The sequence below is a fragment of the Giraffa tippelskirchi genome, chromosome 1 (assembly GCF_054371585.1).
Source record: "Giraffa tippelskirchi isolate mGirTip1 chromosome 1, T2T-mGirTip1v1.2.pri, whole genome shotgun sequence".
In the NCBI taxonomy this organism is placed as follows: Eukaryota; Metazoa; Chordata; class Mammalia; order Artiodactyla; family Giraffidae; genus Giraffa; species Giraffa tippelskirchi.
Window position 1 is genome coordinate 103,481,923 of NC_137275.1, and position 21,182 is coordinate 103,503,104.

The 21,182-nt window shown below is 43.5% G+C and overlaps 1 protein-coding gene and 2 long non-coding RNA genes across 3 annotated transcripts in view; 2 read left to right on the top strand and 1 right to left on the bottom strand.

The window, feature by feature from the left end:
- LOC145504842 (neurotrypsin-like) overlaps positions 1 to 13,253 on the bottom strand; it is a 41,466-nt gene extending 28,213 nt beyond the window's left edge. The window contains 1 exon segment of the mRNA XM_081486171.1: positions 12,711 to 13,253. Coding sequence (XP_081342297.1) covers positions 12,711 to 13,203 — 493 coding nt within the window. The 5' untranslated portion in view covers positions 13,204 to 13,253.
- LOC145505771 (uncharacterized) lies at positions 2,708 to 4,546 on the top strand. Its single transcript, XR_014053286.1, has 2 exons — positions 2,708 to 3,003; positions 3,629 to 4,546. It is a non-coding gene; the product is annotated as an uncharacterized LOC145505771 (long non-coding RNA).
- Positions 12,508 to 16,120, top strand: LOC145505670 (uncharacterized). The gene is made up of 2 exons (XR_014053196.1): positions 12,508 to 12,559; positions 15,626 to 16,120. It is a non-coding gene; the product is annotated as an uncharacterized LOC145505670 (long non-coding RNA).
- The last annotated feature ends 5,062 nt before the right edge of the window (positions 16,121 to 21,182 follow it).

Below are 21,182 nucleotides of genomic sequence, written 5' to 3' on the forward strand. Positions count from 1 at the left end.
TTGTTTATCTGTATTTGTTATATGGCAAGAAATGTGGAGTGCTCATCCAATTTTCCTTTAACAAATGGATACAAATATTTGCAATTCTGGAAAGGCAGTTTGCATGTCAATGACTAGCGAATTCTCTGGAAGAATCCATTCTCAACACCAACATCCCCAAAACACACACCTGCCTAGCAGTGCCCCTCCACATAGTTTATCCTTTCCTTACGCCATAAAAATTTCCAAAATATCTGAGTAATCATCTACCTTGAACTCAGTGAGTATTTCTTACTGGTATGTAATTCTATGAGGTTTACACTTCTAATAATTTTTTGAAAGAACTTTAAAAAAAAAATATCAGCACGATAATATGCCTAAGATAAGAAAAGCATGAACACACAATTCATACTACATACATTTGAGACAGGAGGTAGTTTTTGTTTGGTTTTGGTTTTACTTCGTTCTTGCTTCACTTAGCTCTCTTAGAATGCTTAAGACGGTAGAACTGTAATTGGTTTCCCTTAATTTATGGATGAGGAAGCTATGGAGCCAACCAACTGAGCAGTTGCAGAGCCATGACAAACTGCCTCCCAGATTCCCTCCCTTGCTACCAGTCCCTTGCCTCCAAACCTGAGCAAAGACTTGGGATGCAATAAGCACTTTTCAATAGTTCAGGTACCACTTTATGCATTCTGCCATGTTGGCATTCACCAGGATGGTGAAATACTACAACAAATCTACCAAACATTACATGGGGATACACTAGGCAGGCAGATCCATAAGACAGTCTTAAGAGTTTCTCTATACTACAGAACACAAGAGAAGTGGCTTTCTGGTGATCTATATTTGAGGCTAATCCTCCAGTGGAGGCTGATTTGTCCCATGGGCTGTACAAATTTCTAGGACTGTACAAATTTCTAGGACTATACATTTGCACAAATTTATAGATACGCAATTACAAGAGGAAATAAAAAAAAAAAAACCAGAGAGAGAGAGGATAAAACAATAAAGCAATCCACAAAGGCCAGAGCCTGGTAAACTCATTTTTATTACTATCTTACTAACAATAAAATTCTTCAGACAAATTCTAGACCAGATTCTTTGGTAAATATTGCTCTGTTGTCACAGCCTCTTATTACCAAAAATTGATCTGTCTTCCTTGGTTCATACTTTCCTGCTTCTGCCCAGCACTTTGCGATGTTCCTCGTAGTCTCAGCTCATGTCTCTCAGCAACACCTCAGTGAATCCAGGGTTGCATGGTCTTAAAGTCTCTCATGTGCCAATTTGATGGAAAAATATTCTATTCTAAATATTCCTATTTTTTAAAAAGTGTTAATAACAATAATCTAAAATTTGAAGTCTCAGACAGAGGTTTTAGATCAACTATAGTAGTCATTACTAATTTACAGACTAAACCAGTAATAGAAAAAAGTCTGGAACTATAAAGCTATGCATGATGGCATGTCATGGAGAGGAGCCCCTAGAGTTCATGAAAAGAATTATTGCAAAAAAACAAAGAAAACTGTCAGTCGTACCAGCCTGTTGGTATAAACAACTACTTAAAGGCAAAATGTGCCAATACACAACAATGGTCAGAATTCTACTACCTTAATTCTCTGCCAAAAATGTTGAACTTGGGGTAGGATGGAGTGGGAGGTGGGAAGGAGGTTCAAAAAGAAGGGGACATACATATACCTCTGGCTGATTCATGTTGACATATGGCAGAAACCAACACAATATTGTAAAGCAATTATCCTCCAATTAAAAATGAGTACATTTTTAAAAGATGTTGAAATCACTGTCATTTTAGTTTACTACTATTTTTTATTATGTAAACACATCTCCAGTTTTTATAAAGGAAAAGGAACATAAAAGATTTTTGTTACAGAAATTTGCTTTATGGATAACTTAGCTACAAAAAAAAAAAAAAATAGGGATTCCTAAAACAAAGAGACATTCCAGAGGGGTTCTCTTCTGCCATGTTATCAGTCTCACTCAATACAAGGTAATCTAGAGAAAGAGAGTTAACTAGATTAAAATTCTCTTCACAAGTTTCATCGGTTCTCAAGGCTATTGCAGTGGGCTGAATTCTTTTTTTTTTTTTTTTAATAAATTTATTTATTTTAGTTGGGGGCCAATTACTTTACAATATTGTAATAGTCCTTGCCATACATTGACATGAATCAGCCATGGGTTCACATGTGTTCCCCCTCCTGGACCCCCCACCCACCTCCCTCCCCATCCCATCCCTCCGGGTCATCCCATTGCCCCGGCCCCGAGCCCTTGTCTCATGCATCGAACATGGAATGGTGTTCTGTTTCACATATGATAATATACATGTTTCAATGCTATTCTCCCAGAACGTCCCACCCTCACCTTCTCCCTCAGAGTCCATAAAATTGTTCTATGCATCTGTGTCTCTTATTCTGTCTCGCATACAGGGTTATCGTTGAAAGATGGTGATGGGCTGAATTCTTTTCCCCCCAAAATATGCTTAAGCATTGACCTCCGGTGCCTATGAATGTGTGAATTTATTTGGAAATAGGGTCTTTGCAGAGGATCAAGATCAATGAGATCATTAGGGTGGGCTCCAATCCAGTATGACTATGATCTCATAAAAAGGAGAGATTTGGACAGACACCCATAGGGAGAATGCCATCCGGAGGTTGCAGTTACATTTCCACAAGCCAAGGAACTATCAGAAGCTAGGAGAGAGCCCTGGACCAGATCCTTTCCTACTGTCTTGAGAGGAAGTATGGCTCTGCTGACACTGATCTTGGACTTCCAGTCCCCAGAACTGTGAAATAGCAAGTTTCTTTATTTAAGCCACTCAGTCTGTGTACTCATTACAGCAGCTCTAGCAAACTAATAGACCCATTCTGGTATTATCTCTCCATGGACAGCTGGCAAAACCATCCATACTTCAAGAAGACCTAAAAGAAATATCAGGAAAGGAACCAAACATGTCAGTTATCTTTGTTCTCTAAATCCAGCTCATTTCAAAATTAGTGAAATGAAAAGGTATGCCTATTTAGTTAACTCCTTAAAATATACTTATACAATAGCACTCACTCATGTGACAGAAAAAACAGCAAAAACAAAGATCCATCCCAGTATTCTGAACAGAATTAAAAATAAATATTTCTGAAATCTTGTAAAAATCACAGTTTGATAAATGAGGAATAGAAAATTAATGTTATCGCCCAAATCCTTTCTCATCCATTACTGAACTTCACAGAGGCACAAAATACTTAATTTTAGTCAGCTCTATTGTTCTGGTGGAACCAGAAATTCATGCTGGTGACATCAAGCTATTATTCAGATCTTTGACAAAAAGTATACTTAAAGCTGAAAGTGATGTAGAAATTTCAGTTTATGAACTATTAAAAAAACAGAACAAAAGTCCATTACATATTGGACAATTTAGTACACATATTTGACAATGAATTAAATATAATCTTATGCCTTCTACTAAAGGCAAAATTGGAAAAATATATTAAGTGATCATTTTCTGTCTTAATTATAAAACATACACCAAATAATCACATTGCCTAAAAACAACTGAATAGAGAATTAGTTAGTTGAATTTTTCAAGTACAGTTGGGGAGGCTACATTAATTTTTATGTTTTGTTTTTTTTCCTACAGCTTATTTGATAGTATTCAGGTATTCTATTTTGCCGGGAGAATATCAATAACCTCAGATATGTAGATGACACCACCCTTATGGCAGAAAGGGAAGAAGAACTAAAGAGCCTCTTGATGAAAGTGAAAGAGGAGAGTGAAAAAGTTGGCTTAAAGCTCAATGTTCAGAAAACTAAGATCATGGCATCTGGTTCCATCACTTCATGGCAAATAGATTGGGGAAACAGTGGAAACAGTGTCAGACTTTATTTTTTTGGGCTCCAAAATCACTGCTGATGGTGATTGCAGCCATGAAATTAAAAGACGCTTACTCCTTGGAAGGAAGGTTATGGCCAACCTTGATAGCATATTTAAGAGCAGAGACATTACTTTGCCAACAAAGGTCCGTCTAGTCAAGGCTATGGTTTTTCCAGTGGTCATGTATGGATGTGAGAGTTGGATGGTGAAGAAAGCTGAGCGCCAAAGAACTGATGCTTTTGAACTGTGGTGTTGGAGAAGACTCTTGAGAGTCCCTTGGACTGCAAGGAGATCTAATCACTCCATCCTAAAGGAGATCAATCCTGGGTGTTCATTGGAAGGACTGATGTTGAAGCTGAAACTCCAATACTTTGGCCACCTCATGCGAAGAGTTGACTCACTGGAAAAGACCCTAATGCTGGGAAGGATTGGGGGCGGGAGGAGAAGGGGACAACAGAGGATGAGATGGTTGGATGGCATCACTGACTCGATGGACATGGGTTTGGGTAAACTCCAGGAGTTGGTGATGGACAGAGAGGCCTGGCATGCTGCGATTCATGGGGTCGCAAAGAGTCGGACACGACTGAGCGACTGAACTGAACTGAATTCTATTTTGTCAATGATTACACTTACCCATAACTGAAATCACTTTAGCATTGTGAAATAATAGATTTTACTCAAATCATGCCATGTCAAAATGAAATCATCTTTTAACATAGGAAGCATCCCCTTAAATATCCAACTGAACTATACTCACCCCCATTAGTCCTCATCTATAATTCATATTAATTGTTCATTTATTATTTATGTAGATACCTTTCATACTGAGAAAAATATGAACTTGTCAGGTTCAAAATGAAAGCATATCTTTTGAATAAGCAATTCTACCCATTTACATTGGGCTTACATAAATCTATAAGCCCATCCGGGAGATGGTGAGGGACAGGGAAGCCTGGAGTGCTGCAGTCCAGGGGGTCGCAAAGAGCCGGATACGACTGAGTGACTGAACACCACCACCACCAATTATTCATGCATTTAAAACATTATACAATATAATGCAAAAGAATAAGACAATATATGCATTTAAATAACTTTAGCAGAAAATTTTACAAATTGTGTTTATACTGTTCAGTAGCTAAGTCCACACATAAACACATAGTGTGGGTATTAACATTTTATTGTACAACTCTAAGTGATGAAATTAAACTACACTTAATAGTAAGTTTATCTGTCTCCCAGCGTACATATCACAGGAAAGGTAATAAAAAATGCCTAGTATTATTTTGACATTTCAACCAGAGAGTGGGCATCCTTAACCAGAGGACTTAGGTGATTTCTTATTCATCTTTGTAAGTTCTGTTCCTGGGCTTCTCTGGTGGCTAAGCAGTGAAGAATTCGCCTGCCAATGCAGGAGGCACGGGTTCGATCCCTGGGTCGGGATGAGCCCCTGGAGAAGGAAATGGCAACCTACTTCAGTATTCTTGCCTGGAAAATTCCATGGACAGAGGAGCCTAGCGGGCTACAGTCCATGGGGCTGCAAGAGTCAGACACAACTTGTCAAAAAACAACACCTACACCTTACAACAACAACAAACAAAAAAGAAGCAACTAATCTTAGGAAACATCTTGCTAAGAAATGCACAAAATAAACAGGAAAAGTGCAGATGCTCCCAGACACAGCTCAAAGACTGGCGGCAGCCGGATGCTGATATACTGAGTGCAGTTCCTGGAGAAGGCGCTTGGGGGCAGCACTCTCGCTGCTGAGGGGGGTGTGCGCCGCCGCTATAATGTTCAGTTGCTAAGTCGTGTTCAGCTCTGCTACAACAGGGACTGCAGCAGGCCAGGCTCCTCTGTCCTCCGCTATCGCCCTGAGTTTATAACGGCCCCCAGCAAAACAAACACTGAGAGCACTTGTAAATTCTCACCATTTTTCATAAAAGTGAAAATTGGATTTCCTTTGGTTAGCGAAAACAAGTACTGATGTAGGTCTTTCTTAAAAGTGAAGCGGCATAAAGCAAACTTTCAAAAAGTGGGGGATACCTGTATAAGGATTGTATGGTCAGGCCATCCCAGATGGCCGTCCCCTTGCTCTCAGTACATCCCTCTGTTCCATCAGTCCCTGCGTTACACCCTACTCATGTGACTGACCTTCCCTCTTAATCATAGAGCCTAATCAGTCAACTCCTACATACCTGCACCAACTCCAGCTAGGGACTGTGTGAATTCTTAGAACAGAGCATCTCCACTATGACAGCTTATCAAAGGGGTGGTGAGAGGTGTGCTCCTCTGCTGGTTTCCCTGGTAACCAGTGAGCCAACCTGACAAGTCAATTTCCTCTATAACTGGTAACCTCCCTCTCCACCTCCCAGCCCCAGCTCTCACCTCTATTCCTCCTACCTCACACCCCCTACACACACACACACACACACACACACACACACACACACACACACACACACACAGCAAAGACTACTGCCATGTCCTGCTCACCGCCTGCCACACCTGGTGAGATGCTGCTTCAGGAGCTGGCTGCAGACATGTAAGGCCCCCGCATCCATTAAACCATGGACGTAGGAGGCTGGGCAGGCACCAGGGCTTGCAAGTTTGTGGTGTGCAGCCCAAGAGGACAAACCTCAGTCACATTTTTTGACAGACTCTGTTGGTTCTCTTGAATAACTACCTGCTTCTCCCTGCCAGGCGAGGCCCCACGTGTTCAGAGGTCAATCCTGACTAATACAGGCAAAGCATGGTAACTGCATTTTCCTTCCCAGAGAGTGCCAGGAAGGTCTGAGCAATGAAACACAGGAGGGAATCTGTGCAGAAGTTCTGGGAAGGTCTCCTTGCTCTTTCAATGGGACATACATAAAGAGGATACCCTATCTTGCTTCTTCAAGTTATTCTATCTCAATATGAAATCTGGAATAACCATTAGTCTAAGGATAAAACCACACTTTGAAAATAATAGAATCAAGAGAGTAGCAGAGAGATAGAGATGTACTATGTTGGAGCCCGACTTCTTGTAATATGAACAACAAACCTCCTTATTTATTCAGTCATTTTGAATTAGGTTTTCTATTCTTTGCCATCAAAATTGCATGAACTGATCCAAGCCACATTCATATCCAAGTTCATAATCATCACCTGTTTTCCTTCCCAAACTTCACAGCCATCTTTATTTTCAGTTAGTAAAAACATATATACATTTTGTTCCAATCTTTTCCCTTCAACCTTATCATGAGCATTTTTCCATCTTCTATAGACAATCTTCACAATTATCACTTAGGAGCTGCACCACACACTGACTCTTTGAGACCCTATGGACTGTAGCCTGCCATGTTCCTCTATCCATGGGATTCTCCAGGCAAGAATACTGGAGTGGGTTGCCATGCCCTCCTCAGAGGATCTTCCCGACCCAGGGATTGAACCCACGTCTCTTATGTCTCCTGCACTGGCAGGTGGGTTCTTTACCATTAGTGCCACCTGGGAAGCCCTTAGGACCTGCACAGTATACATCAAATAAAGGGATCTCTGAATAATACATTATTGCTGCGCACTTAGGTTTGCCTTCACAGTTAAAAAACCAATTACTTTTACAAAGGTTACCTTCACACACACACACACACACACACTGCATAAATATAAATATATGAGTATATATGCTTCATAAATATATCCATATTTATATATGAATAAATATATATATTTAATAAATATATATGCAGTAAGAGAGTGTGTGTATGTGTGTCTGTGTACAGTGTGTGTCCAGGATAATCACTCATAAAAGGCAATAGTAACTGAACATCTAATTTTCTTCTTAAAATTTTTTTCACATTACTGAAGAGTCTGATAATGCCTCCAAATCAAAAGTATTTTATATCTGCCTTAGCCTGAAAAGGAGATTGAGCTCAATATCTAAAATCCAGCCAGGAAATGTATCAAATCTGTTGTTGCTAATAAATGATTTTAGCATCTGCTACATAGAATCAAGATGCAGCATTAAAAAAATTTAAAAAGGGACAGCTTTCAGCCAACTTTTTAATTAACCTTCACTTCAAACACCAGATGGACTTCAAAGAATACTGCCTGTAAACAGCAGCATTTATCCCACAAGACCACTATCTCTATTTGAATCAGATTTGGGTGAACAGATTAGCAGGACATGACAAAAAGTCAGATCTATGAATCATTCTTTCTGGTAAAATCTCAGTTATTAGAGCACTATTGATTCTTCTATCTATTTTACCTATCAGTCACTTAAGGTTGAGTTCCACTCAGCTGCTTGTAACAAAGAGGAGTTCCCAGCACAGTGCAAGCAAGTTGCCCCACCTGAGGGGCCAACCTGAGACTAGAGAAGGGATTTCCCTTTCCAGTCAGGAAGTCGTAAATTACTGGGGCTCCCCAGGTAGCACAGTGGTAAAGACTCTGACTTTCAAGCACTGCAGAAGGAAATGGCAACCCACTCCAGTGTTCTTGCCCGGAGAGTCCCAGGGATGGGGGAGCCTGGTGGGCTGCCGTCTATGGGATCGCACAGAGTCGGACACAATTGAAGCGACTCGGCAGCAGCAGCGGCCAATGCAGAAGACACAAGAGATGGGGGTTCGATCTAGACGATTCCTTGGAGGCGGAAATGGCAACCCGCTCCAAGTATTCGGGCCTGAAAAATTCCATGGACAGAGGAGCCTGGTGGGCTACAGTCCACGGGGTCACCGAGAGACAGATCCAACTGAGCGACTGAGCACATTCCTGGAGGTCATCAGTCACCTGTTAATTCTTCCTGTAGAAATGTCAAAACTAACCTGGCTCACATTCAGTTAATAAATCATATTCTGGTGAGCTAAGTTGGTATTACCCCACACTGGTCAAATAACAAGTGTGGTACCATTTTCTAAAACCACACAAAAAGTTACCATAGGCCTGCCGTATGTGCATGCATGCTAAGTTGTTTCTCCTTGCGATCCTACTGCCTGTAGCCCGCCAGGCTCCGCTGTCCATGGGATTCTCCAGGCAAGGATACTGGAGTGGGTTGCCATGCCCTCCTCCAAGGGCATCCTGACCCAGGGATCCAACCCAGGGATTGAACCTGCATCTCTTATGTCTCCTGCATTGGCAGGAGGGTTCTTTACCACTAGTGTCACCTAAATCTAGTAGGATTAAGTCACAGAATGGCAGATTCAGCTGACGTGACCACCCACCGCTACACAGCTTAGGTGGGTTCTGATGCCCTCCCCTGGTTTTCCCTGACTGTGGCAATGAGTTTTCAGTTTCCAAATGACCTTGACTGCTCATTAGAAATGCACATTCCTCAGCCAGATTCCGGAGATTACTTAAACAGGGTCTCAAGGCTAGAGCCCAGGTATCTGTATTTTAATAAGCCCCCCCAACCACCACCCCCGTGCCATGATTCTAATGCTTATTGTAAGAACTAACTCTCCAGGCTGATTCAGGGTATTCCAATCCCCCAACGATTCTTTTATCACTGATTTGCAAGTTTCACACACCCAGGGCCCAGGCATAATCTTCCTTGTTCTGAGACATTTGAGCCATTGGAGTGTCCACGCCCTGCCCCACTCACCTGAGATCCCCCTGCCACCCCTTCAACTAGGTTTCAATCAACTTTCCACCTTGGAGACACCAGCTTCCTCATTTGTCTCCACGCAGCCAGGTACATGAAAATCTAGCCTCCAGTACATTTTTCAAAGGAGGGATTCCGTTACAATTAATCTTCTTTCCTTTTGTTCAAGCTATTTTTTGTTTAAAAAAGAAAGAGAATGAAAACCCTGGATATTTTCAAGCCATAAGAGACTGGAAATCACATGCATTGGGCCAAACATAGCTTCCTTTCTCTTTCCTTTTAAACTAGTCTTTAAGCTACAAAAATAGAATCATTAGGCTTTTCTACAGGCTTCCCAGGTGGCTCAGTGGTAAAGAATCCACCAGCAATGCAGGGGACACAGGAAATTCGAGTTCGTTCCCTGGGTGGGGAAGATCCCCTGGAGGAGGAAATGGCAACCACCTCCAGTCAGTATTCTTGCCTGGAGAATCCCACTGACTGAGGAGCCTGGCAGGCTACAGTCCATGAGGTCAAAAAGAGTTGGACACAATTGAGCAATTGAGCACACAGACTTTCTACACGTTTATATAATTAAAGAGGAAAATGAGCTATGGAGTGAAATGTGCACTATCTTATAATGTTCCTATAAGAATTAAATGAGACACTGGAGAAGGAAATGGCAACCCACTCCAGTATTCTTGCCTGGAGAATCCCAAGGACGGCAGAGCCTGGTGGGCTGCAGTCTATGGGGTCGCACAGAGTCGGACACGACTGAAGAGACTTAGCAGCAGCAGCAGCAGCAGAGGATGATGGAATCACTAAATGGGAGCATCTCCCATTGATATCTCCAGTTCTAGGTTACTTCTAGAGTCAAATGTAAACCTAGGGCCTCAAGGAAGACCACACTTCCTCTTGGTAGGAACCAACAGAATCAATTCCATGAAGACTTCGCATTTTTAAATTAAATATTCTGTGAGGAAAAGAAACATGGTATAGACACAAAGTGGGTTTTCTCACTGTGCCAGATGGGGAGACCACCTAGAACATGTAAGACAATCCTTATCAGTTCCTGGGTTACAGTAAAACTGATATTTCAGAAAAAAAAAAAAAAAAAAAGAATTAAATGAGAAAACTAATATATAAAATGCTTAGCTCAGCATCCAACACAGAATGAATCCTCAATAAATCCTACCTGTTAACTATCAGGCTGGGCTGTTCTGGTACGTGCTCAGTGCTAGGAAAGTCCTTTGAATACATCTATCCCCAAACTGCCTTCTTCCAGATAAGGAAATCAAAGCTTGGGGGTTAAGAGTCCTACTCAACACTGTATAGCTACTGGCTGAGCCAAAGTGGACACCAGTGCTCTCCAGAGCACAATTCCATATTCTTTTCACCACACCATGATAGCTTTGTTTACACTCCTAACCGAATGTAGAACCAGGACAGCCATAGTTTCAGAACATGTCAGTCATTTTAAGGCATGACTATGCCCCGTCAGAAAGTGAGGAGTGAATGACAGACAGCCTGGAAAGTAATTAAATCATTACAGAGCCAGCAGACTGTTTTCCTGTTTCTTTTTTTGGGGGTGGGGTGGGGAGGGAGTGTATTTATCTCCCATCTTGGGGGGTTTCTTTTGCTTCTCTTGTGTTCAGTCAGGCACTTTATTTCAGGAAGTACACACTATTATGCAGTGCTTAGAGTTTTGTCTAGTGAGAATTAGCTATCAGCATAAAGGTATCTATCCCAAAGAGTCTGTACTGATGTTAGGTTTAATTTTCTTTTCAACACAAGAGGGTGGGGAGAATGAACCGCCAAGCTATTCTCCTCATTCCGAATGTAAAATTTAAAAAATTATGTGTTAAACAGAGAACAATAGATCACTACAGTGTTTTAACTTTGAATTCCACTTATTTATATATATATGTATACACAATAGGAAATATGAAATATAATAATAGAAAAATGAAAAAAGTGTCAGTGTTTGCTAACCATGAGCTTTTACTACAAATAAAGAGTGAAACAGCACTAGGGCTGTCTGCCTGATATCACCTCAAATTTTTTATAGCCACATTGGCATTCTGTCTGTGTAACAAGTGTAGCGATGACTTCATTCTCTAGGATGAAGGATAATGGATCTTAACCTTCCTATCACTTCCCTTTAACTCAAAGCACTAATGCAACTGAAGGTACATATAAATAAAATTTTATGAAGGGAAAGAATGGCCCTGTGAAAGTTTAACCTCCAAATCACCAAAAGGTACAAAGTACAATATATCTCAGAATCACAATTAACAAAGCCCCTGCCACAAAGCTTGGATGGAGAGCTCCCAAAAATTTTTTTTAAGGAAAATCTAAACTTTGAAGAACTTTAGGGTTTTTTTCCACAACTATTAAAGAAAAAAAAAAAAGCCCTAATGGTAAACAAAACGCCACCAACTCAAAACAAAGCACTGTTCAAAGGCAGATGATTCACTTACATTAAATCTACTAATGTGATCTTTCACATTAATTAATGTGAAACATCTTACCAACTTTATCTCTTTACCAACTAATTCCGGTTTTCCACAAATAACATATACAGTTGAATACTGGCATTCTTGAAAACAGCACTTGACTATATCAAGTTGCTTCTTCCCTAGAATAGTTACTGTTCCTATCTTTTGCCTTTCTTCTCCACTCACTGATATTTACCACGCTGTGCCCCAGAACATGAACATCATTTGACAAGTCACATTTGGGCCCAGAAAGTTTGCAAAAACCTTTTCAAATACATGTCAACTGCGGGCAGAAATTGAGCGGGGGTGTGTGGTAATTGATTGTCATATTAGATTTAATATTTCCCTTTCCAAAACAGGTAATTAGAAACTATCTTCTCTTTTACTTTGCCACTTCTACGTAAATACGGCACCATTCTCAAGGCAAAGCTGATGCAGAAAACACACATCCACGCCAAGCGCGCGCGCACACATCTCCTTCCCCTCCCCCCACACACATCACAGTGGCTGGAGACAAGCCCGCAGCCCGGAGACAAGCCGTCACCCAGGAGCCCGAGAGTGCACCACCCTCCATTGAGACTGTCACCCCAGGTAACCGCACACAAAGCGCGCCTCGCTAGTTCACAGTCACGGTGCCAAGGTACTTGGACGGTAAGTCCGTGGCCGTCCACCTTCACACAGAGCGAGGCAAACCCGCAACCCCACCCGCTCTCACTTTCTCCTCCAGGAGCACCTAACGCGCTCGCCCACCCAGGCGGGCTCCCCGCCGGGCCCCGGTCGCCGCCGCTCCGCGGCCACTCACCCCGTCTGCAGTCGCAGTAGCCCCAGTCCACCTTGCCGCGGGCGTCCCCGTAGAAGCACCAGGGTCTGCCCGCGCCGTCCGGACTCCGGCAAAAGTTGTGGCGCTGCCCTCGCAGTTGCGCCCAGCCCGCCGGGGGCGACAGCGCGAGGAACGGCGGCACGTCTGCCCAGCGCAGACAAGGAGCGCCGGAGTCTGTCACGTTGGCCCCGGGCGCCCCGGCGGGGCAGTCCCCGGGAGGCGGCCGGGTCATGCGGAAGCCGTGCGCGCGCGAAGCGCGGAGCGCCGGAGGGGGGTGCAGGACGCGCGGGAGAGGGGGCGGCGGGGGCGTCTTCTGTGGCCGCCGCTGAGTGGCAAGGTAATAAGGGTCCTGGGGACCCCGAGAGGGCGCATGGTGATAGCGGTGGTGGAGCGGATAACCGAGGACCGAATCAAAGCTGACCACGCCGGGGAGCGCCCCGAGAATCAGAGCCACCGCGAAGTGGGGGAGCTTCATGGTGCCGGAGCCGCGGCGTCTGGTCCATGCTCCCCGGCTCCGCCGCTTCTGAAGGGGAGGCGGGGGAGGCGCTGCGCGTCCCCGGAACCCCCGCTCCAGCCCCCTCCCGCCCTCCCGCGCGCGGACCGCCTCCCGCCGCGGGGCCCGCTGCCGCGCCCCTGCTCGCTGCGCTCGGGAGCGGTCCCGGGCGGGGAAGGCGTGCGCTCCGCGGAGCCCTGGCTCGTAGAGAGGACCGGCCAAGAGAAGGCGCCGACCCGGGGACTCTGCCCTCTGGCGGCGGGCACAGGCGCGCGGTCTCGCCCCGGAGCCGGGCTCCGCCCTGTCCTTGCCGGGCTCCCGCTGTCAGCGCGCCGGGCCGGGCCAGACCAGCTCGCTGGCACCCCGGCGGCCTCGGGGTGCCTGAGCCAAGTCCGAGGGTGCCCACGCGGGGGACGGTCTTGGCTGCTCTTTGCCAGCAGCCGACACCACCACAGCCTTTCCGTCTGGCGGCTGCCAAACCTGCCACCAGCCCCTGCAGCCCACCTCTCCTCCACCCCTTTGCCGCGCTTCATTTCCTATGTTTTGAAATATTTATAAGTGTGGATGGGTTTAGTCCCTTGAAGTCCCGGGGTAAAAGCTATCAAAGCCCACTTGGAATGCCGAAGCCATTTTCCTGAGCTGTGAGCTCCTCAAGGACAAGACCACATTTCGTTTCCTTTATCTCCCAGTGCTTAAAACTTAAAACCGCGGGCCACACTTATTAGGCTCCAATAAACATTTGCTGAAATTAAATTCCTGAACCGACCCAGGGAAAGCAGGTCGAGCCTTTCTACTTCCTGCCACCCACTCTCCACCCGGTGCCCTGAACAACACCAGTTGTTTGGTTATTATTGGGATTCAGTGAAGCCCTCTTAATACCAAATTTCCTTTCTAGCCAGAGAAGATTTCATCCGTCCGGGTCTCCATCCTATCCAAAAAGCCCATCCCTCTAACACCTGCCTCGTTTTGGCCGAGCATGGGACTTGAGTTAAGCCTACTCATTTGCCTCTCCACAGTGGACTCTGTCCACCGGCAACTCTATAGCTGTTGGCTCGACCTTAGGAAAGCCTTTTCAACAGCTCCCCCGATTTGCACTGCCCCACTTCCCCGGCCAGAAAAAAAAAAAGTTGGTTTAGAATCTTTTTAAAAATCCCTGAAGCTGGATGTTTTAGGGATTTCCCCCTTCAGTTGTTCCTGACTATGCCACGGAAGTTAAACAAGAAACAAGGAAGGCCAATAAAAAAGGTAATGTTTTACATCCTGGCATAATCGTGTTGAAGTGTAGGGGAGACCGGCTGCCCCACAGTATACTGTTGTTTAGTCGCTACTCTTTTATGACCCCATGACTCTTTTGTAGCCCACCAGGCTCCTCTGCCCATGGGTTTTCTCAGGCTAGAACCCTGGAGTGGGTTGCCGTTTTCTTCTGCAGGGGATCTTCCTGACCCAGGGATCCAACCGGAGTCTCGTGCATCGCAGGCAGATTCTTTAGTGCGGAGCCACCTGGGAATCCCATCGTACACTCCTCTGAAGAAAACTTGAACATTAAATGTTTATTGTTAAAACCTAGTTTCAGTTAGAAACTGAATTAATTTCCTACCCCCAACTCAAATAATCTTAGTTTAACCATTCTGAATCATATTACTGTTTTCTTAATTTTTCACCCCTGTTAATGAAATATCTGATTTTTACTTAGAGAAGTGGACAAATGAACAATATTAGGCATCCAGGAATGTGTTTATTAAATCTTTATTCAAGATGTTTTTGCTCCAGATGCTTTTACCCACTGTTTCATTTTTTTTAAACTTACACTTTTCTGATTCCAAAAGCATAGTTAAAACTGTACTTGGCGAAGAAGAGTAAAGTTAAAATACATATTTGGGGGAAGTTGATTTACTTATTTTAGTAGAGGTCAGCAGAATTCACCAATCACAGATTTTTTCTTTTTTTTTTTACTTAACCATTGATTTGTACACTTTATTTTTTTAATTACTTCTTTATTTTTATTTATTTGTCTGTGCTGGGTCTTGGTTGTAGCACATGGGCTCTAGTTCCCTGACCAGGGATTGAACCCAGGCCCCTACAGTGGGAGCACGGAGTCTGAGCCACTGGACCATCAGGGAAGAATCACAGTTTAGTCAGTTCAGTCGCTCAGTCGTGTCCGACTCTTTGCAACCCCATGAACCGCAGCACGCCAGGTCTCCCTGTCCATCACCAACTCCCAGAGTTTACCCAAACTCATGTCCATCGAGTCAGTGATGCCATCCAGCCATCTCATCCTCTGTCGTCCCCTTCTCCTCCTGCCCCCAATCCTTCCCAGCATCAGGGTCTTTTCCAATGAGTCAACACTTCGCATGAGGTGGCCAAAGTAGATTCCGACAAATCATAGATTCTTTGTCTATTATAGGTGACAGTTCTAAAAGGAATCACCCCTTTTCTTCAAAACTGAGTCTCCACCTTCTGCCACTCACATGATGGTCCAAGAAAGGCTCGCCCTGGGATTCTGATCGGCCCGCTTAGCCCTGCTTCTCTCCTTTCTCTGCATGGCTCCTACACCCAGGGCTTTCACACTTGCTGAGAGTCTGGAGGCAGACCTGGTCCCAGTGTACCTATGCACCTTGGAGAGAGGAAAATAACAAGAAAGAAGTGAGTAGAAGAGAAGATGGTTGGAACTGAGCTCCCAAGAATAGGGACCCTGGTGTGGCCTCTTCTCCAGCCCGTTTTACACCTAAGAGGAACTGACAATTTTCCAAGGTCTACTTAACAGTTAACAAGTTATGAAGCTGATTCATACGAAGTGGAGTTATCCACAGAAAATTCCACATCTGGATGTAATCGCCTCCATTTTAAAGCGTACCCTTTCCGAGATGATAAAACAGCATGTCTGTAATTGGACTGTGAAGTCAAGGGCCTCAATTTGGGTTTTGTCCTCTATTTTACAGGGAAAGTATGACTTAAACAGACCTGCTCTTTATGTATTACTCCGCCCTCCTGCTAATCTCTTCCTTCCCTCTCTTCCTTCATTCCTCCTGGCTGCTACCAACATGCAGATGTTTAGGATTTCCAATTCCCCATCCGATGGAATGGATTCCCCTTCCCTGATTTGCGTTTCTCCCTCCTGCCTCTGTCACATTACACTGCCTGTGTTGGGGGCTGGGGGAGAAGCCTCCCTCCACCCCGGAGAACCACCACCTAGCCACCGCTCCTCAGCCGCTCCTCACCCTGTCACACACAGCAAAGCCAAAGGAAAGGGGGCGGCAGCTCCATCGTGTTACAGCTGCAAGAAGCCCACTGTGGATGCTTTCTCTGCTTTCCAATCCCTTCAGCAGCGCTAAAGGAGCCAGGAGAAGGAACAGAATGAAACAGATGACACTTGGCAGGCATTTCCCAGCACAACCCTTCAAAAGCCCCATGAGGTCCCCCAGTCTCTCTTGTCACCTCTGTAACCTCCAGTTCCATCAAGCAACCTGGGTGACAAAGGCTCAAGAGCTCAACTATCCCCAGCCTCCCAGCCAAAAACCTAAAAAGGGAAGTGAAGAGGGGTGTCTCCCTGCCCACCTCACAGCAGGGAGGAGGTGCAGCCTTGGGGGTGGAGCCGGGCGCGAGTATTGAATACATGTGCATACCTGCACTTTACTGTGGCAACTGTGTTATATAGGGACATTTGGTTTTATGGTCGTTTAGGGGATCATTATGCTTTACCTACATAATGGACTGAATATACAGAGTTCTAAAACCAATACACCAAATAACTTGGATAAGTTCCATGTACAGTTTGGGTACTGCCTGTATTTGGAAAAGCAAAATGCAGTATTTACTTGAACAATTCCAAGTGCAAAAATATTGTTAAAAAAGAAACACTGGGCATTGTTCTTTCACATAAAAGCAAAAATATATTAAATAATATCAATAACATAAGTCCATGTCTAGGGACTGTGGAAGATTTAAAATTATAAGACATTATCAGGCCTTTGGTCAAGGGGGGGTGGATACAACAAAAGAACATATAGTATTTAGTTAAAAGTTCTGGAAAATAAAAGAAAGGTCCAGAAAACAAGTAATGAATTGCTAAATGAATGGCACAGTGGTTTGGCCAAAGGGGCTCTGCTTGACTCATTGTATTCATAATGCTTTTAAGAGGCATTTGATCTCTATTTTCCTTATTGTTTTAAATAGAATTTTATAAAACAGAATACTTTTTTGTTTCCATTTATTTTAGAAAGTTCATCTAACCTTGGTGTAATCCCTACCTGGAAATTAATTCTGTAGGTTCATTTTCAGGCTTACTCAAATTATACATAGGGTATATGAAGAATATAGATGTAAATATATAGATTTTCATTGTTGTTTTGTTGCTAAGTCATGTCTGACTCTTTTGTGACCCTATGGACTGTAGCCTGCCAGGCTCCTCTGTCCATAGGATTTCCCAGGCAAGAATACTGGAGTGGGTTGCCATTTCTCTCTCCAGGAGATCTTCCCGAACCAGGGGTCAAACCAGCATCTCCTACATTGGCAGGAGGTTTCTTTACCCCTGCGCCCCCCCAAAAGAAAAAATGTTATTTTGGCCTTGAAATATCTTAAGCAAGTTCCCTTAGTTTCCTAAGTCAAAGGCTCAGCATCTTCAAAAAAGGGATAGTAATCATGTTTCCAAGATAGATCTGATGGGGGGAGGTAACTGAGATAATGCCTATAAACTGATGAGCAGAGCACTCAGAAAGTGCCAACTATAATGCGGTAGATTAGCCTCAGTAACTGCCTTTGAGTTTTAACTCCTCAGAGTAAGTCACTCTGTGAAAACCTGCCTCCACAAAGCAGAAAATCCCCTCCCTACCACGCCCCTGTCCCTTGCTGCCCCCCAGCATCTCCCCTCTAAGATGGAAGACAAATATGCAGCCACCCTAGCTTCACTCCCCTGAACACTAGTCCTGTCTGATGGGTTTTCTCTCTCCTCATCCCCACAGGTTTGGTCCCTGAAAGCCAAGGCACTACGGACAAACCCGAATGAACTTTCTGGTCAACCCATCACTAGATATTTTGAGTTAAAACTCTTTTCCTGAGCCGTCTGCCTGAGGATAATGAGTAGTTTTCAAATCTCTCAGTTGCAAGTGAGCTGTGGTCACTTGTAAAAGGAGTAAACAGATAGAAAGAAAAACCTGGCTAGAACTGTTTGCCGGTGATCTGGGAAGCACAGAATCTCCGTGTTGAAAAGGACTTAGAGCCCCAACTCTGTCAAATGCAGGAAACCTTTCTAGAATTTCCTAACAAGTAGACTTCCAGGTATTTTTTAAAAACTATGGGTGGGGGAAATTTCTACTTGGAAGCTAGCTCACTCTGTCTCTAGAAAATCCAAATTGTTAGGAAAATCTTCCCATCTACTAAGCCACAAGTTGCCTCCAGGTGGAAACCTACTTTATCCAGCTATGATGCTGGTTATACTCCTACTGATTTAGAGTCCAGCAGACCTGGGTTCAAATCCCTATTAAATTTATTAGTTTCCTGGCCTCCGGGGGGGGCAGTGGTATTAAAGAATCTTTTCTCCCCAACTTCTTTCACGTTCAAGAAAGAGATCTCCCCATTTGGAGTGTGCAGATCCAAGAACGGCAATTGATTCGCATTACTGGACTCCCTTAATAGTATTATTGTGGGAGGTATGAGTCTGTATAAGAATAAATGTTCAATGTCCTATTTTCCCTCCTTTTGCTTACTGTTTTCCCTACTTCATCACTGGAATCTTAGGGACCATAAAGTTGAGATTTGGACCTGGGTTGAGGTTGAAAGAGAGGGAGAGAAGCAGTTTAGCTGTTTAGTTGTTTGCCTACCTGGTGGCTCAGATGGTAAACAATCTGCCTGCAATGCAGGGTACCTGGGTTCTATCTCTGGGTCAGGAAGATCTCCTGGAGAAGAGAATGGCAACCCACTCCAGTATTCCTGCCTGGATAATTCCATGGACAGAGGAGCCACAAAGAGTTGAAGTCATGAAGAGTTGGATACGACTAAGTGACCAACACTTCCACTACTACTAGGAAACTACTTTGGGGTTTGGGATCAAAGCCTCAGCTAATTGTAAAAGTCTGCATTTGCCCGGCTTGTATCCTATGCATCAACGTCCTCCGGGGAACTCATTGCCTGAGGATGGGAGAGGGTGGGAGTGGAGATAGGATTTAAGGGTCCTGGCTCCCCACTCATCCATCAATCACTGCTAACCTCTTCGAAAATAGAGTTTCCCTGTTTGTAATATGGAGATAACTCTATTTTACGAAGCTGCAAGAATTAGAAACAGTATATTAAGGTCTGGACAGTGAGCACATGACTATCATTTAAGTATGTAAAGACAATTATCAGGACAAATATGGCAGTAAATGGCAACTCATAGAATTAAAAACAATACCTCAGATATTATTTACCCATTGCAGATTTCAATGGAAAAAAGTCACTCTTATTCCACATACCACACTATGATTACATTAACTTTTCCATAGCTGCATAATATGTGGTTGTTACACAATAAACACAGTCACTCTTGTATTTGAGTTTACTCTTTTTTGTTTGTTTGTTTGTTTGTTTTGAGTTTACTCTTAAACTTTTGTCTGTCTGACAGAATTCCCCATAGCCATTAAAACCCTGTTCAAACTATGAAATCTTCCCTAATCAAATTCTGCTGTTGAAATATGGGTTAGCCTGGCATGCCGTACACACAGAATTTCTACAGTCACAATCACATTGTTCCAGACTTGTTTTCATTGTAAAATCCCCAATGCAAAGAATTATGCATTCTATAGTGATTGGTCCTTACATGAAGCCAATAGGCGATGGAGTATTATTTGGCACTGAAAAGAATTACTCAGCATGAAAGATGTGGAAGGATCTTAAAAGCATATTACTAAGTGAAAGAAGCCAATCTGAAAAGACTATATACTATACGAGTTCAACTATTTGACATTCTGGAAAAGACAAAACTGTTGAGACAGTAAAAAGATTAGTGGCTGCTAGTGGTTGAGGTGTTGGGGCAGCAATGAACAGGCAGAGCATGGAGAATTTTTAGAGCAGTAAAAATACTTCATACGGTACTATAATAATGCATCCACGTCATTATACATTTGTCCAAACACATGGAATGTATACCACCAAGAGTAAACTGTAATATAAACCATGGACTTCGGACGATTATCATGTATCAGTGTAGGTTCATCAGTTGTAGCAAATATGTCACTCTGGTGGGGGATGTTGATAATGGAGGAAGCTATGCATGAGTGATGAAGAGGATATATGAAAATCTGTGTACCTTCCCCCTCAGTTTTGCTGTAAACCTAAAACTGCTCTAAAAATTTTAAGTCAAGTTTTTAAAAATGTCACCCAATGAACAGTGAGCAAATGAGATCCTCAAATAAAATGCAAATGAGCTTTTAATGCTTTTTTATAATATGATAGTGTAGTGTCTACAACAGAGACCACAAACTAGCCACCACCAAAATGGACATGCCATCTAGATATATTTTGTTTAGTGAAATGTTATTTTAATAATTGAACTTTATGTATTATTTAAAATCAGTAGCTCATCCATGAAATTATGGATTACCAGCCTTGTATGTGTGCATGTTAGAAAGCTTTTGACTGCAAGTAAAAGACACTTCAACTCAAATTGGCTTAAAGTCAGGTATTTTCAAGGATTATATGATCCCATTCAGTAGGAAGTACCAAGCAATCCAGGTTGATTGTTTCGGTGCCTAACCACACCTTTGAGGTGGCAGGCTCTTTATCTCTCTGTTTGGCTATCTGAGTGTTGGCTTCATCTTCAGACTGCCAACAAGGAACAAAACATTACATCTAGATAGAGGTCATGTCCAGAAGAAGAAAAGAGATTTGTTCTTTCTGTGCCCCTTTTCAGGAGCAAAATAATCTTTCCCCAGAGGCTTCCAAGGATTTCCCCTGACACTTTGTAGGCCATTCCTGGGCCACATGCCTGC